General features: G+C 39.3%; 3 protein-coding genes and 1 long non-coding RNA gene across 4 annotated transcripts in view; 1 reads left to right on the forward strand and 3 right to left on the reverse strand.

Annotated features, from left to right (window-relative positions):
- LOC145436382 (protein bicaudal C homolog 1-like) overlaps window positions 1–18,290 on the forward strand; it is a 788,516-nt gene that overhangs the window by 763,981 nt on the left and 6,245 nt on the right. The gene's annotated exons all lie outside the window — the stretch shown is intronic.
- The window catches only part of LOC145436956 (uncharacterized), a 416,296-nt gene that overhangs the window by 387,999 nt on the left and 10,007 nt on the right, over window positions 1–18,290 (reverse strand). The gene's annotated exons all lie outside the window — the stretch shown is intronic.
- LOC145449933 (protein N-lysine methyltransferase METTL21A-like) lies at window positions 2,070–3,701 on the reverse strand. Its single transcript, XM_080328373.1, has 2 exons — window positions 3,444–3,701; window positions 2,070–2,633 (listed from the first exon to the last, which is right to left on the reverse strand). The coding sequence occupies exons 1-2, from the start codon at window positions 3,699–3,701 to the stop codon at window positions 2,094–2,096; spliced, it is 798 nt and encodes a 265-aa protein (XP_080184499.1). The 3' UTR covers window positions 2,070–2,093.
- Window positions 3,714–5,984, reverse strand: LOC145449940 (centromere protein V-like). Its single transcript, XM_080328385.1, has one exon. The coding sequence runs from the start codon at window positions 5,974–5,976 to the stop codon at window positions 5,518–5,520; it is 459 nt and encodes a 152-aa protein (XP_080184511.1). The 5' UTR covers window positions 5,977–5,984; the 3' UTR covers window positions 3,714–5,517.

Genomic DNA, 18,290 nt, shown 5'->3' on the forward strand with positions numbered 1-18,290 from the left:
GTTAGGTTGCTCACCGTCGTACTGAGGTAGAGTTTTTGAACGTTGTTGCCTATTTTTTATCGATATCGAATTCATGCGGCCCGCGGCCCCTACGAAATTTGAAAAGTGGCCCGTGACCCGTTTTGAGTTGGCGACCCCTGTTATAACCCAATAAAAGAACTTTGGTACTGTGCGGCCATACAGTATTGCATTGAAAATGTGCACATTATCGCATTTATGATACGATGATTGGTACAAGATCACATATCCTGCTCAAAAATGAGTGCAAATTAAAATAACAGAATCATTATTGGATGTTGAGGACAATGGGTCCAAGTAGTTTGACATATCAAAGAGTCTTATCATACTAAACAATGAAGATGAGTCACAGTAAATTTATTGTATTCTAGCAATCAGTTACACAGATAGACAGGCAATCAATGCAATTTAACGTGATGACGCTTTTGGAATGCAAGGTACTACAGTCGAGCCTTTTCCTAGTTTTGTATTGGTCTCTAGATCAGTGATTCGTAACATTAGTTCACACCATCCAGTCTTAGGGGTTCACTGGATGTTAAGACACACACTCGTGTAGCAGAAGTCATAACAATTTACAGTAGATATTCATTATAATCTCTTGCTTTGTGTGAAACTCGTGTTGCAATGGTTCCATTCATTTAACACTGTTGTTGATACACACACAGTTCATTAATGTAGACCTACCAGTATTATATAGTGATGTATCATATGTGCAACGTGGTATATTCTGTTTCTGCGAATCATCGAAAATTTGAGGTTCACTAAAGGCTTGGAGATTTGCGTAACGGTTTGCCAGGCTAGTAAAGTTCAAGAACCAATGATGTCGAATCACCTAGTTATTGCAACTCCAACTATCTATAATGTAGGGTTACCATACTTCAGGAGAATTTTGAAGATTGCTAATGGCTGTTGCCATCGTGTCCTACAATGTTGTGGACACAAGAAAATCTCACGACTCAGTGCGATTAGGTGACGTCACACTTTCCATTTGATCAAAGGCAATTGTACAATAATTTTTTGGCTGGCTTGCCAAGCTCGAAATTTGATAAAGTTAGTATCCATTGAAAGCCATCGCGGTGCTGATTGCGGAAATATAAATTTTATTCTGCTCGTGGTCCTGTATCCCCAAAATATCAGCTTTGAATTTTGCATTGTAACACAGTTTGGTATTGTGACGCAACCATGCTGTCTGGAATATGGCGCCCTTGCGCAACAATGCCGAATAAGCTTGCGGTTGCCCTGCTTCCAGATGGCCTTATTGCGTCACAAAACAGAAATTTGTTATGATGCAACATTTGAAGCAGATTTTGGGGAGTTCCATATCCACAAGCAGAATAAACGTTTTATATTTGCAAGCAGTACCTCGATAGCATCAATTTTCATACTCGGCAAGCCAGTAGAACACTATTCTGATGCTGTGATGACTCAACTTGACCCGAGTCATTTTCTCAAATACGGAGATGACTCGACTTGGAGTCGAGTGATTGCGCATGACTCGAACCAAGTCATATGACCCGAGCCTCGGACGGCCAAGGCCGACATTGCATTGTAATTTCGAAGAATAGTCAAGTAACCACACTATTGGGATTTCGTCTATTGGCACTGGCACTTGAAAATGCGACCAGAAACTGCTAAAAGTGAGGAAAATTAGTAGGCCCTATATTATAAATGCGAACCATTCGATATCACCACATAAAGTTATAAAAAGTGGGTTTAACAAGACTTAAACTGGAACCCGAGCAGTCAACACAATGACTTGGACTCGAGTCATAATAGCAGATCTTGGACTCTGCTCGCTGATTTGGACTCAGACTTGAGTCGGTTGTGAATTGATAATGACTCAACTTGACTCGAGTCAAAACTATAAAAGTGGAGCTTTGCGACTTGTTTGCAACCTTGGCTGATACCATTATTTATTTCATTGTGTGATATGTACTCAATATTATCGGCGAGCCGGTGATTGATCGCGCTCTGCATCACAACTGTGACTATCCATGTCACAACAATAGCGAGAATACCGCAAAATATCATATCAATATTGCATTTTCATAATAGGTTGACAAAATATTTGGTTATCACAATGGAGTCCCTTCGTATATGTGAATTTTGGATTCCTTCACAGTGACAACGTGACTGATTTTAAAGTGTCTTTTCAATTTGGCGACAAACTTCTCCTCTCTGGAATACCTCATTTTAGCCGACAATATTAAAGATGGACGATTTGCGGTCGTATTTTTACTATAATCAGACAGAACAGATGAGTGAGTCTTGCATCTGCATAAATAACATATCGTGTCCAACAAATCGTCGAAAGTATCTTCGATGTACACTATATCCGCACCGATTACGAAATCGTAATCGTTAGGGTTGTAAAGATGATGTTTTTCTCCCCATTTCAGCTCTTGCACGACAGGCTGGTTTGTATCGTTTTCGGCAAAATTCATGCAGACATTTCGCGATAAAAACGGTAGAAATTCACACAAGTCCGTAACGGTAACTTTGGCTCCGAGTTTAGAACATGCTATCCCGACCAGACCAGTGCCAGCTCCCAGCTCCAACACACGTGCTCCTTTCAAATTTTTATTCGCAACGACGTAATTTGTGAGCTCGATTGCCTGAAAAAAAAAGGAATGCTAAAGAGAGAGATTACCGAACTGTTTCGAAATACAGTAGCAATGAATAGGGTTTGGAAAAATGATTGGAGTAGTGAGGGATGATTTGTTTGAGAACCAGTACTGAAATTTTACACTGCTTACCAGGGATGCAATGACTCGAGTCATGGTTTTTGGGTTACCTGACTCGAGTCGTTTTTTCAGAAGCGTAAAATGACTCGACTCAGTCAATTTTAGTATTGATTCGACTTGTATTCGAGTCATTGTGTATAACTATGGATAACTAACCTACGGATAGATGCGCATCACGTGATTCACGGCCCAGTGAATCACGTCAGTGAATCACGACAGTCGCAGTGTTGTTGTGGCCTTCATAGCATGTAACGGCAACGTAGATGACGACCCGAGCGCTCAAATTTATTAACGTTGATATTATCCGAAAGCTCCAGTCGCGCTGATTCTGACAATATACATTAAATTTTCATCAAGGCAACGGAACCACCCCGAAATAGCTTTCAAAGTCTGAAAATCGGCATTGTTCTAAACAATCGCAACGACGCAGCACAATGACCCTACCAATGGTTCTTGCGTGGTTGCGATTGCGGTTGACTAAGTAAACTAAGTAAACTTGATTCCCGAAATACCCGTCAATTTGTCCCATGTTTCATATAATTTGTGGTCTTTTTTAGTAAGTTTAGCTAAAAATGAGGACAAATTGTAAAAAACTAGGTCATTTGAGCTAAGGGAGGAAACATCTTCAAAATGGTCGATGTAAGGTAACCCTAATTTACAGCAGCAATAATAACAACTTACCGCTTCCCAAACGACAGCTGACACGCCTTGGCCATCCCAATTCTGCTCGATCACAATTTCATCAGCAATACCTTCGAAGCGAAACGTACGCTTTTTTTCAGTGAAGGACGGAAACAGATTGATTTGCGAGACGTCATAAGGCACTAAAGCCCAGCTTTGTTCATTTTCTTCACTTTTGCTCCTATTGTGCGCCGACATATTGGACGCAGCGACCACACCGATGATTATTATTAAAAAGTCATATAAGTTGATGAACATGATATTTGAGACCTGGGTTAAATTTATTGAATGTTAACGACTACACATCACCTGATTTTCAAGCAAAAAAATTCGTAAATATTTTTGCACAATTCAGTGAAAATTAGCCTACAGTAGTTGTGAGTTTTGAAAGTGAGCAGTTCTAGTTCTAGTCGCCCATTTTGAAAGCCCAGTAGGTTATAAGAGTCTGCTGACAACTGATACCGTAATTGCAAACAAAAGATCGCAAGCGGAACATAATGAGCAAACAAACAAAGATTGTTACAACTTATTGTCATCAAATAGTTGCCTTTACATGACAGTATGACAATAATTTGACAATTAGGACAACAAAAGTAAAATTTAGACATTTTTGCAACAAAAATATTATTTGTGCCATAGTCGTCAAAAAGTACCAGTGTCAAAAATACTTTGTTCATAATTATCGTGAACGCATCATCATGCTTTGATATTCAGCAAGATTCGTAGGTCTACGTGACCATGGCTGGTATACTTGGGCTACATTTCAAATGTTAGCAGCAAGTAGCATACTTTCTAAAATCCAGTGTTAGTAGCCTATATATATAAGGAACCATTTGCCTGGAAATTGATACTTAGACAGAGATACAATGCGCAATCAGTATGAACCGGTATTGGTAATGCTATCATGATTAGAGCACGCACAATTATTGGTTGGCAGATAATATCGAGTTAAAATTACACTTTAAAATAAATATCGATATCGACCATAGGAGGTAGAAAAATATCATCAAATTTCGTGATGTCATAACATGGTAATCGGGTCAAGAGAAATATAGTATGCGATTGACAGACTTGGAATATTCATCTATATCTTATAGCTTACAGCTGTCTAGATGTAGCCTTCTAGTTTTTGAAATGCACCCTAAGCTAGATGCCATATCTTCAGAATACATATTGGTCAGCCTCTAATTATTGATTACTAACCTAGGGATAGACACGCAACTCCGGTTGTTACGCTCCGGCAAGCAGTTACAGTTGTTGCACAGCAATTTAAAACCGGAATATTAGATGCGGTAATAGCTTCCGACCCAAGGGCTAAAATTTAGTTAAATTGGTCTTAATCGAGAGCTAATGTCGAGCTGATTCCGAAAATACAAATTAAAATCTTCTCAGGGACATGGAAACACCTCAAAACAGACGTCAAAGTCTGAAATTCGGCATTGTTCCAACACAATGAACATAGCAATGGCCAATTTCATCAAGCCATTGTTTGGGACAATCCCGGTTTACAGACTTTGAGGGCTGTTTCGACGTGGTTCCGTGGTTCCTACATCACTGATTACGCACTATTTTTATTTCGCGATGATGATAATTCTATCTATTACGGTTTAGTTGCAGTATCTTTCTCAACAGCCTACCATTTCAGTCAACAATTGACAGCCAAACTGCGTTTTCGCACAATGATCCAATGGAAAACACTATCTAATCGAATCTCGGGGCACCTTTTTGCAACACGGTCAGCCGTTTTTAATCATATGATTAGCATTCTGGCGGATCAGCTAACTTATTATCTCTGCCTAATATGTGTCCCGATTAGCTGTGTTTATCACATGATTAGCAATCTCTCGGATCAGCCAACTTTATGATTTCTGCCCTTAGAGTTGGAGAATTTTACAATTATTATTAAAATAATGACTTTTTAAAAATTTAACTGCATTTAGCCAACCTAACAACTTCATCAAATTAGCCAGTGATATTTGAAGTGATAAGTTAATTTATACCAACACTATTGTGCACTCAAAATGCATTTTAACTTGGTGAAGATTGAATCTATTCACTTGGCGGATTCATTCCGTTATCTTTTCGAACGAGATTGTATCGGAACAGGCTTTTCCAATTCCTTCACGTATGTCGCTTCCCAGTTCTGTCCATCGTAAGTCTCAATGGTGATACTTCGGACTGTATCACCGTCCAAACAATCGGGGTTCACCCCATATCCATCAGGATTGGACCTCGGTCGGTAAAAGCTTTGTACTCCGCAAATCTTACAGAATTGGTGTTTCGCCTTATGTGAGTTGAAGGTGTATGTGGTTAATGCGTCCTGCCCTTGCAACAAGGTGAAGTCGCTTTCCGGCACCACGAAATGGATATTGTGCTTCTTCTTGCAAATACTGCAGTTGCAGTCGTAAACAACCAAGTTTTCAGCGGCCTGAACCTCAAATTTTACTGCGCCACAGTGGCAGCTTCCTTTGTGCGTGACGAGAGACATCTCATTAAGTTTTTCTGTAAACAAAAGACAGCTGAGATGACTCATTCCATTATAATTTAGCAAATTTTCTGACCGTTGTGATGTATGCCCTCAGAATTGTCCAATATTTACAAATGTTTTCTGTTAATTCTGGCTACATTTAAAAAAAATTAAATTGTAAAATTTCCAGCGGTTTAAAAGATAATGCGATTAGAAATTCTCATGTCACTAGGTGGCGCTGCATGCAAAAATCTTCAAAATCCATATTTTTTGCTGTAATGATGGTGGAGAATCAACTAAAATGTCTAATTCAGGGCTGGCCAACCTTTTCAGCCAACGGGCCACATTCGATTGACGAATTAGTGAGCGGGCCACTGGCCGCGCGAAGCGCGAACATTTTTTGAAGTTCATAGGTCATTAATATTGTTATTTGACTATATTGCGGGCCTGCTGTTTATCGCTGGGCTAATTTTGCGAGGACTGGGCTATTCGGCGCATGGACATATCGATATCGAAAGATGCGACCAACATATGCGTCAATCATTTCGTGCCTAGGTTGCATAGTCGACGGTCTTACTGCGAGCAAAAACGTCATGTCACATATGTTGAACGACACTTTGTCTCGTAATCGCGAATGTAGTTAGACTCAATCTGATACATTAGGTGTTCTTCCATTTTCACAAAAGGGCAACAATATTAAAAACGAATGACAACATGTTGCACCAAGCTTGAGATAATTTTTACCTTTGATAAATCTACCGCAAATTATTCTGCTTTATTGTAGTGTACGAAGATATACCAATATGTGAATGGCTGATGGATCTGTCAATGCGTAGGAACTGATATTTTAGTCATCACATCTCAAGTGTTGCGACCAGACTAATCAAATTTTTGGTTGGCCTTGCAAGTTCACAATCTGTGCAATCCATTTTTGATGATATTAGAAATTTCGGAAATGACCTCGCGGGCCACTCAAAACCTTCCCGCGGGCCACATGTGGCCCGCGGGCCACGGGTTGGCCGGCCCTGGTCTAATTACACAATTTTGAGGCCAAGGAATTGAAAAAAATCAACTTTTTCGCTCTAAACTCAAAGGAAAAAAAGTTACGGACGAAACAAAATTGGGGGGAGCGGACTTGAAAATCCATGTAGGATTCCATTTACGCAAAAAAATTTGCAAAATGTAGGCTACTTTGAAACAGTATGATTGATAAAAAATAGGATTTTCAAATTAATCTCTATTCCAGAAGGAAATCACGAAAAAATTTCTCTTTGTATTCAGTAATTGGTTATAATAGTAGATACGATGAGCAGCATTTCAATTTAATATTTTTTAATGTAGCCAGAATTAAAAAAAAAAACATTTGTTAATATTAGACAGTTCTGAGGGTATGCATTACAGCCCTTGTTAAGTTGTAATGGAATTAGCCAGATGTCAGTTTATCGACAATATCTAGTCGATAACACCGGTATCAACCTTTTAGAGGTAAAAAAACTGCAGGCAAGGCATTTTTTGTGACATCACAGCATGGTAGTCAGTAGGTAGTAGTGTCGGGATCAAGTCACTACCTTCGAGTCAAAAGTCATCTCGAGTCATTGCACATTTTGACTCGAATCAAGTCGAGTCAATCGGTTTTTTAAAGTGACTCGAGTCAAGTCACAATTCAAGTCTTCTCGAAGCATGAGGCATGATTAAGTCATTGTATTGTGCCAGCTGTTCGAAATTCAGATTGAGTGGCCATTTATTTTAAACCAAGGGATGAATAAGGAGGTAAATATACATGCATCGAATTTGTTTTGCCCACCCAAGGGATATTTAATTGAATAATGCAAATAGAATATATATCTGCCACTCAAGGCCATTGCTGCCAAGCGCCATAATTCAATACAACAACAACATGCAAAAGCAAAAGGACGTTGTATAGGCCTAGATCACGAATGCATAATACTGCTAAACTACCGACCTATCTGTATGCCCACAGTCTTTAATTATCCGGCGAAATAGGGACTAGAACACGAAACCTCAAATAGGGGAAACAAATTTATATGATATATTACCCAACTACATATCCCTGTGATACAATTTTAGCTGCGCCAATGCTGGACTAGTAATATAAACTTGTGAACTAAAGTCGAATTTGATTTAGATCATACAAGAGATTTGGTTAAGGTGATCACCGAGCACGAATGAGCAGTCTGTAGAACAGTGATGTCTTGCTATCATATTACTTTACTACTTCAACAACGTAGCACTGTACCTTATAAACAGCCATCTACTTGGTTTGATCGAAAAATGCTAGCCCATGTATCTGTCTACCTGTCATGCCTAGCTCACAAAATGCTTTTGCCATTTTGCGTGTGCGATTCGCTTGCTCAGCAGCTAGCACTCCCCTAGCAGCATTTTATAGATGACTAACCTACTAGAAATTTACAGGATCATCATCATCTGACATCTGGTAATTCCCCTACAATGATATATCAAATTGGGTATCAGTGGTCTGGTATCAGCTGGCGTCATTGCGCGCAGTTCATTTCTTGTTGGTTGTTGTAGCAACTCGCTGCATACATGGAGTTGCATTATTTACGAGCATACAAGTTACAAATGCACGTCGGTCGTTTTAAACTGGTGTTCCAGCGGGAGGTCCAGGGGTTCTGTGAACCGGGCTCGGGGGTTCTCTGGAGTCGGAGATCAAGACACACACTCAATTTCATCATCATCATTGGTTTATTAGCAATTTTATCACTTCAATACACCACAAAAAATGCGATACACTGAATAGACAGGAAGATGTCGAAGCGACTTGGATTTGTCAATGGAATCGGACACCCACCTTGGCCTAGGCGTAGTAAAGAGGAGGCATGCACACTGAATGAAAGTAAAGAATACAGTATAGAAAAAGAAAGCGACAAGAAATAGGGCGGCATGTCATGGGAAGCGAGATCGATAGGTCAGTCGTGGTCCGGTAATCTTGAGGATGGACTGTATTTATTTAGTAGTAATTTAGTAGTAAATTTCTCATACATAATCAGGGATTTCGATCATAACTGGAAATTAAGGCTGAAGTAACCAAGTATTCCTGTATGGTCCCACGTCGTATTGCTTTCAAAAGGGTTACGTGGGTTAGTATTTTAAAATGAAGTGTATTTGATGTAGATGTACGCAGGGCTGTGGAGTCGGAGTCGGAGTCGGAGTTTGACTAATTTTCACTTGATGGAGTCGGAGTCGGAGTCGGAGTCGTGGAAACTATAATGGCTGGAGTCGGAGTCGGGGAAAAATACTGACTGGAGTCGGAGTCGGAGTTTGAGAAAATGACCCTGACTTCGACTCCGACTCCAACTTCTCTATCATAAAATCAATTGCTGTCAAAGGATTTTCAATATATATTTTTTTGTGTAGGCTACCACCAATCACTGTTATTAATAACCATACAGATCAGGTGCGGCCAACCCGTGGCACGCAGGCCAATTTCTAGACTGCGAGAAGCTTTTGTGTGGCCTGCGAGGTAATTCTCGAAATTATTTATAACATCAGGTAAAATTGCAAGGCCAACCAAAATTTGATTATCCTCATGACCGCGAAATTTGATGATGACTAAAACATCAGTTCTGACGCATTGGCGTTTCCAGGGGCCAACCACATTTATCGCAGATCTTCGTGTATTAGGATATTCCGCAGCAGATTTATTTGACACGAAAATTTTCTCGGCACTGAGCATGTTTTATTGTCACTAGATTTCTTACATTTAGTATTGGAGCCCCCTTCTGAAAATTATAAATGCATGTTGTTTACAGAATTGAGTCTAACTATATTCGCAATAAAGAGATAACGTGTCGTCCAACATGCGGCTTCGCTTGTGCACTCGCAGCGAGATCGTCGACGACGAAACATTTGCACAAAATGATAGAGGCATGTTCACCGAAACATTCGTTATTGCTATGTCTAAACATCGAATAATCCTGTCCTTACCACATGAGCCCAGTGGTATACAGATGTGACCCCAAATAGATGTTAGTAACATATTTATTGATAGAATTCAGTCATAACCTCTGAAAAAATTTCGCGCTTCGCGCGACCAGGGTGTTACTGCGCACAGCACAGTTGCATGACATAATTGTTATCAATTTTAGTGCGTAGTCATATAAGTATTGTTTGCAATGTTACCTAATTCGGGTCGTTCCTATCGGACGAATGAAAATGGTTATCAACATTCCAGTTGCGCGCTTAATGGTTCTTAAATCCCATGTGCCTTTGGCCGAGAAAGTTGGCCACCCTTGACATCGATAAAATTAGACATTACTTGCAAATTACAATTCGTTGCATAAAGGAAGAAAATCGCAATATGCATTTTTACCATGCAGTCAAAATTGATGCAATTTTGTGAATTATACCATGATACTGTGACAGAGAAAATGCATCGGCTGGTTGTAAAATTGATGTAAATATAACCAAACGATGCTTTCCACTTGACAAAATATTTGTAGTGTAGCTTAGATGTTTGGGTCGAATAAATGATTAAGAAAGACTGCAACTCCTAGTCCATAAATAGGCCTACTTGACCAAGTACATGTAGACTAGACAGACATATAGGCTATAGTATTTGACTACCTGCTAAATTTCATTTATGACCAATGTCTATTAGTAGTAAGAGTGTGTGTGCTTGTAATCAGTATAGTGTGTAATGACAAAATTAGTAAGTTCAATCTCTGTAATAGTTGCTGACTCATACACATGTGCAAGAGCTAGACTTGGATTTTTCGTCTACATTTTTATGATACAGGATTGGATATATGTCGTATTTGAATGATTCATACATATTAGGATATTACACAGTCCATGTTATAAAAACTTATAAAATATGAAAAAAGAAGGATATTAGCAAATTATTCTGTCATTTTAATTGCATAGTGGATAATTCGAGCTGTGCCACAATGAAACAATTTTGCATGCCACCGTTAATCATATGTTTGCGTATGTTTGATGATTGTATGATGATAGTCATTCAACCGACAGTGTGGCATATAATTTTCGAAGTAAATCGGTAATACTGTTGGAGTCGGAGTCGGGAGTCGGAGTCAGTACGTTTAAAGACTCTGGAGTCGGTACGTTTTAAGACTCAGGAGTCGGAGTCGGAGTGTGAGTCGGTATATTGAAAATGTGTGGACTCGGAGTCGGAGCCGGAGTCGGTGGTAAAATTTACCGACTCCACAGCCCTGGATGTACGGTCCTTCGGCAGGTCGTAACATTAAAATAGCCAAAATTGCACTTTATGATCAATTATCAACTTCATGTGGAATTTTATCACACCACCGTAACGAATCGTAATGGATAGAGGATTTAGCGTAGCTTAACAATCTCATCATAATCATTGGTGTATTAGCAATTTTTATCAGTTCAATACACCACAAAAATGCGATACAATGCAAAGATAGGATGGTGTCGAAGCGACTTGGAGTAGTCTGTGGAATCGGAACCCTACCTTGGCCCAGGCGATGTAAAGAGGAGGCATGCACACTGAATGCAAAGTAAAAAAAGATATTATAGAAAAAATCAAGCGACAAATATGGGGGGGCATGTCATGGAAGGCGAGATTGATAGATCAGGGTCCAAGTCCGGTGATCTTTGGAGTCTGTCTAAAATGTCATGCCTCGAAATTATTGGACTAATGTAAGAGTTGCATATCATCGGATTCAATGTTCTGACATCGCAACTTCATTACGTACAAATACGCGTATAGAATATACGCGCAGCTTGCACAATAGAAATACTGTCTCGACTTCTCGACAATATCACATTCACTGAAATCACGCTAAGAATTGTTTGAAACTAGACCAGAATCAGTGGTGGCTTTTGGGGTGGGTGAGGTGGGCGGTCGCCCGGGGACCCCTGGTCGAACCCCCCCTCTTTAGTCAATCATCAAATCTCTGCATTTGTTAGAAAAGTCCCATATCCCGATCAGAGTTGGATCAATTGTAATTTGTAATTGAGCTGAATGTAATGATTACATTTTTTCATGTAATTGTAATTGTAATTGTAATTGAAGCATTTCTATTTTGTGTAATTGTGATTGTAATTTGATCAAAATTTTGCTCAATTACAATCTGAATTACATTTTCATGGAAACCTGACAATCACAACATACAATAATCAATTAATCAATCATTTATTCGTCACACCAGTGAAAATCCGGTACGAACCAGGATGATGACGAGGGGCCTTAGTAAACAGTCACCACTTGTAATAATTAGCCTATTTACATCGGTGTTCTATGCGTGCTGGGTTATAACTAGATAATTCAGTCACGTTAAACTATTTCCCATACTTCAGTAGCAACAGAAAACTTTGTGAATTACAATATACGCTAAACCAGTGGTTCTCAAACTGGGGGCGCGACGCTCCAGTGAACTAAATTTTTTTCCGCGCTTTGCCCGATTCACCTCGGTTTTATGGTTATTGCTCGGTGTATAGTCTGAATTTCGTATTGGAGAATTCTCTCATCAACAGTCATAACCTTCCATACCATCAAACTATATGTAAGGATTGCGAACTTTCTGGTTTCATTGTGTGCTACAGCGATAAGGGGTGCACGAAATATTAACCTTAAGGGGGGCGTGTCTAAAAAAGTTAGAGGACCAGTGGGCTAAACTAAGTCTTAATATTTCAAAAATGGATGAACAGCAAATAAACTCTTCTGAAACCCGTGCTGAACCATTTTCTACATCATGGTCAAAGTTTTTTAAATCTCTGACCACTACCGAGCCTTGTTGCAACAATTGCAAAAAAATTCAAGTTTCCAACTAAGGCTTCATCAAATTTGATCACGCATTTGTAGAGATGTTATCCCAATGTTACCTTCAATCTTGGCCAAATTTACTGGGGCCAGAAACTTTTCGCACCCTAATGTTCATCAAATGCAATCTAACAGTTTCCGAGCAAGTGAAAATGTAATTGCGAACCAAAATATTGTAATTCTTAGTTATAAGGAGGTTCTTTCCTTTTGCATTTATTTTACGCACCGTATCGGTGTCTTCCTTAAAACTGACGCGTTACCAATTACATCTCATTGACTGTCCTGTAGCCTATTCGCTGTTAGTCGCTCAAACCTTTGGTTCTTAACAGTCGCTTGAAACATTTTTCTGTGCTTGTAGTTTTCAGTACTCATGATTAGGAATAGTTCGAATATGTTCGAGTTTTTTTTATTTAAGGGGTATTTTACATATAATGAATGAAACATGAATAGCTTGAGATTGTTGCTAATTACGTCGCTTCGGTTGACAAAGAACACCTCTTTACTGAATCAATTACCTGTTTAAAAGTAATTGTAATTGTAATTATAATTGTACTTAATTGCATGTTTAACAGTAATTATAATTGTAATTTGATATTTTTAGCATTGAGTAATTGTAATTGTAATGTGATTGAAACACGCAAAGAAGTAATTGTAATTGTAATTGTAATTGAATTAAAATATTGTAATTGATCCAACTCTGATCCCGATAGTCTTCAAGTCTCATGCGGTAGAGATATTTATAGTTTTGATGTAGTCTATCCTTGCGACCATGCAATAGACATGACCTAATCCAGCGCGTGGCTCAAACCTTGACGTGGTGTGCTGACTCATGTCAGCGGATAGCATTCCAGATTAGAGTGGGTCCATTCAGCATGCAGCAGTTGTATCGCTATTCTATTATTTCACGCTACATGCAATACATCTTCACTAAGAAGGCATGAGCTATAGTTAGCTGGTTCACTTCTTTTATAATTTGACAATGTATCATAAAAGAAGGCTCCGGAGCTAGAGCAATTCAGCATCCCGGTCAGCTTCAAAGCCGTGTTATAGTCTCACACCTACACATCACTACCCCGTTCCATATGTCGCACTAATATCCAGTTGCTAACAATACATGCGAAATGAGGGTGTGTGGGGGCGGAGCAGTTCAGCATTCCGGCCAGCTTCAAAGCCAGAGGTGGCCAGTAGCGAAGTACTTCTACTTACTCAAGTAGAACTGATTTTCGCTACTTATACTTCTACTTCGTAATATTTTGTGATCTACTTACTTACTTTTCACTATTTTCAGTTTGTCAAGTAGAAGTATTATATCTTCCAATTAGGAAGATAGCCCGAGGAATTTCGGGGCATGTTTTCACGGAGTATCAACATTTAATTTTCATAAAAGTTGAGTAAAGCCCAGAATTTCCGTCGCGCCTGGCGCGCATTGGATACAGAGTTACCAGTATGATTTCACGACGGTATCGATGAATATAGTTTAGGTAGCGGGTTGGCGTGGATCCGTTCACATAGGGATATCTAGAAGTAGATATCTAGATATTCCCGCGTTCGCACCACATTGTCGCCCTTCGCCTATATGAAATAATTCATCACAGTATATATGGCTCATCATAGCGTTTGAAACTGATGTTTCGCAATCTAGCATTTACTTGTCATATCGTAATCTAGCATGTCCATGGCGCGTCCTAACCTGGAAAAGTGGATTCTGACTTTTTCCAGCTTTACACCTGTTTTAGCATGCCACCATTGAAACTGCATGTCTGGACTAAAGGCATGAAAAACGTGTTCCGCTTTTAGAAGTAGTATTTATGTTTCATTTTCAATTCCCAGTATCATATACTTTGAGTTATAATTAATATCAGTTCTTTTGTGCAAGTGTAGTAATGCCTTTAATTTCCGGAAATAAAGCTACACAATATGTCATTTTTACGGTCCACCATATTTTTTATTAGCGTTTACTAATCGCGCAAAGTGTTTACACCTAGGGTTACCATACGTCCTCTTTTAAGAGGATTTGTCCTCTTTTTTGACTTTTTTGAAAGTGTCCTCGGAGGACGCCCTTTTGTCCTCTCTTTTGAGATTTTGTCCTCTTTTTTGAAAGTTTAGGTAACATTTAGATCAAAATGCGAGGGATATGCCGTAAATTAGCACAGATGTGACGTCCGGCGGGTATTTCGGAGGGAAAAACGGTGATTTGATCTCTGAGCAAGAAGTTCACCTTTTTTTTAGTCAACCACCAAGCAATGTGGAGTGGAAAACGGTATTTTGAACAGTCAACCGATCACAAAGTGGGAAAATTCACCGATTTTTGAGAATAATTCTCCGGTTTTGCAAGTCTCAAATTTCTGAAAAAGTGTCCTCGTTTTAGTTTTCCAAAATATGGTAAGCCTACTACACCGTATCCTATACAACTTCTCCGTATTGCTCTGGGGATGGCGCCATACCATGCTATTTTCCAAAACGCGCTGTTCGAGAAAACAAAGGATAAGTATTGCATTTCCATATCAATCCTATCATTTTCATCCCATGATGCGGAAGAATGCTTATGCTATCGCAAATTGGATACCTGCTGGTATATGCATCAATATGAATCAAGCTCGTCACCTCTCGCAGCTTAATTTGCACCTTTTTGCAATCCATGTGAACGAATTAGGATCGTTTTCACAACTACTTACTTACTTGAGTACTTTTAAAGTCAGTCAATTCTACTTCTACTTTAAGTAGTTTTAGGGTGCTTATGGAAGAAGTACTTCTACTCGTACTTGGGTAGATTTTTTCGTCGCTTCTTCTACTACAACTTGAGTAGCTTTCTTGACTACTTTGGTCACCTCTGCTCAAAGCCGTGTTATAGTGTCACATAGGCCTACACATAACTACCTCCGTTTCATATGTCGCACTAATATCAAGTTGATAACGACACATGCGAAAGGGGTTGTGCGGGCGGAGCCCCCCCAGAAGCTGCGGAGACATACTTATCGAATCGAGTCATTTTTTCATTCACCACCGAGTCGAGTTTGAGTCCAAGTCAGCTAGTAGAGGGCCGAGTCCGAGTCATAGCGTTTTGACTCTGGTGCGAGTCCAAGTCATTATAATCACTGTTCAGTTTTCAGCTTAGTCGGGTTGGTTCAACTCTGCTCGAGTGATATAGAATGGCTCGCATTCATAATATAGTAATTTTTCTGTCTTAACCAGAGTTGGATCAATTACAATATTTTAATTCAATTAAAATTACAATTACCTCCTTGCATGTTTCAATTACATTACAATTACAATTACTCAATGCTAATAATATCAAATTACAATTACAATAACTGTTAAACAGGTATTTGATTCAGTAAAGAGGTGTTCTTTGACAAACGTAGCGACGTAAATAGCAACAATCTCAAGCTATTAATGTTTCATTCATGATATGTAGAATACCCATAAATTTAAAAAAAAACACTTGAACGTATTCGAACTATTCATAATCATGAGTACTGAAAAGCACAGAAAAATGTTTCAAGCGACTGTTAACAACCGAAGGTTTGAGCGACTAACAGCGAATAGGCTACACTCTACAGGACATGAGTCAATGAAATGTAATTGGTAAAGCGTCAGTGATAAAGATGATACCGATAAGGCGCGTAAAATTTAAATAACTGCAAAAGGAAATAACCTCCTGATAACTAAGAATTACAATATTTTGGTTCGCATTGACATTTTCACTTGCTCGGAAACTGTTAGATTCAAGTTTCTGGCCCCAGTAAATTTGGCCAAGATTGGAGATGAGATTGGGATAACATCTCTACAAATGCGTGATCATACTGATCAAGTATGAAGAAGCCTTGGTTGGAAACTTGAAATTCTTTTTGCAATTGTTGCAACAAGCCTCGGTACTGGTCAGAGATTTAAAAAAAAACTTTGACCGTGGTGTAGAAAATGGTTTAGCACAGGTTTCAGAAGAGTTTAGTTGCTGTTCATCAATTTTTGTAATATTAGGATTCAGTTCAGCCACTGGTTCCCTAACTTTTTTAGATGCGCCCGCCTCTATGACAGGGAAATGTTTCGTGCCCCCCTTATCGTCACAGCACACAATGAAACCAGAATGTTAGCAATCCCTAAATATGGTTTGATTGTATGGAAGGTTATGACTGTTGATGAGAGAATTCTCAAATACGAAATTCAGACTATACGCCGAACAATAACTATAGAACGGAGGTGAATCGGGCCACGCGGGGAAAAGATTTCAGTTCACTGGAGCGTCGCGCACCGTTTAAATGCTTTAACGCCGCCCAAGGGGGCACGCTCCCAGATTGAGAACCACTGGTTTAGCCTATATTGTAATTCACAAAGTTTTCTGTTGCCACTGAAGTATGGGAAACAGTTAAGCGTGACTGAATTATATAGTTATAACGCAGCACGCATAGAACACCTATGTAAATACGCTAATTATTACAGGTGTTGACTGTTCACTAAGGCCTTAAGGCCCCTCGTAGTCATCCTGGTCCGTACCGGATTTTTACTGGTGCGACGAATAAATGATTGAATAATTGATTATTTTATGTTGTGATTGTCAGGTTCCCATAAAAATGTAATTGAAATTGTAATTGAGCAAAATTTTTATGAAATTACAATTATAATTAGGCCTACATGAAAAAATGTAATGAATTACATTCAGGTCAATTACAAATTACAATTGACCCAACTCTGGTTTTAACAGTTTCTGGTCCTATTTTCCAAGTATCAGGTCTGATATACGAAATACCAATACTGTGATAACTTTACATCGCAGTTGCAATGGAATCTCTGTCCTGGTCGTCCTGGTCTGGAGTCGTATGACTTCTGACTTGGCTCGAGTCATGCTGAATGACTCGACTCGCTACAAAAATTCGTAATCTGCTCCTCTTTCGATTGATACCAATTTTCGCGCTCGGCAAGCCCATAAAAATCACTGTCAAATTGCCTTTAGCCAAATGGAAAGTGTGACGTAAACCAGTCGCAGTGAGCCCCTCATTTGCTCCTGAGCTACGCTCCCGTTTAATCAGGCAGTATTGTTGCGTCACAAATACCAAACTTGACCACAATGCAAAATTCGAGGCTGATTTTGGGGGGTTCCAAGACCATGAGATGAATAACATTTATATTTTTGTAATCACTACAGCAGCAGCTTTCCATTGATACCCATTTTATCAAAATTAATGCTCGGCAAGCCGGTCAGAAATTACCGTCAAATCGCCTTTAGCCAAATGGAAAGTGGGTCACAGTCCAATTCCACTGAGCCGTGAGATTTTCTTGTTTCTATGTCCTCACCATATAGGACAACATGTCCACACCATTACAGGACATCATGTTGCAAATAATATCGACTCCCACTTCCGTGGTTATGTTTCTAGCGGTTTTGGTCAATCGCAACGCAACGATGTGCCGTCTAGGATGCCATATCACACTTATAAATACTCGACTTAGATAACGAATTTACTACTCTAATCAGTTAGTGGTAATCTTGAAATTGACTACCGCGTTATATGACATCATCAAGATATACAATTCGAATTCTAGTCGCCCATCTCGAAATAGAACACCGTCAAAATCTACATTGACCGATACCGGCTTT

The sequence above is a fragment of the Botryllus schlosseri genome, chromosome 1, assembly GCF_051294905.1.
Source record: "Botryllus schlosseri isolate E-star chromosome 1, Bs_hap1, whole genome shotgun sequence".
Taxonomy (NCBI): domain Eukaryota; kingdom Metazoa; phylum Chordata; class Ascidiacea; order Stolidobranchia; family Styelidae; genus Botryllus; species Botryllus schlosseri.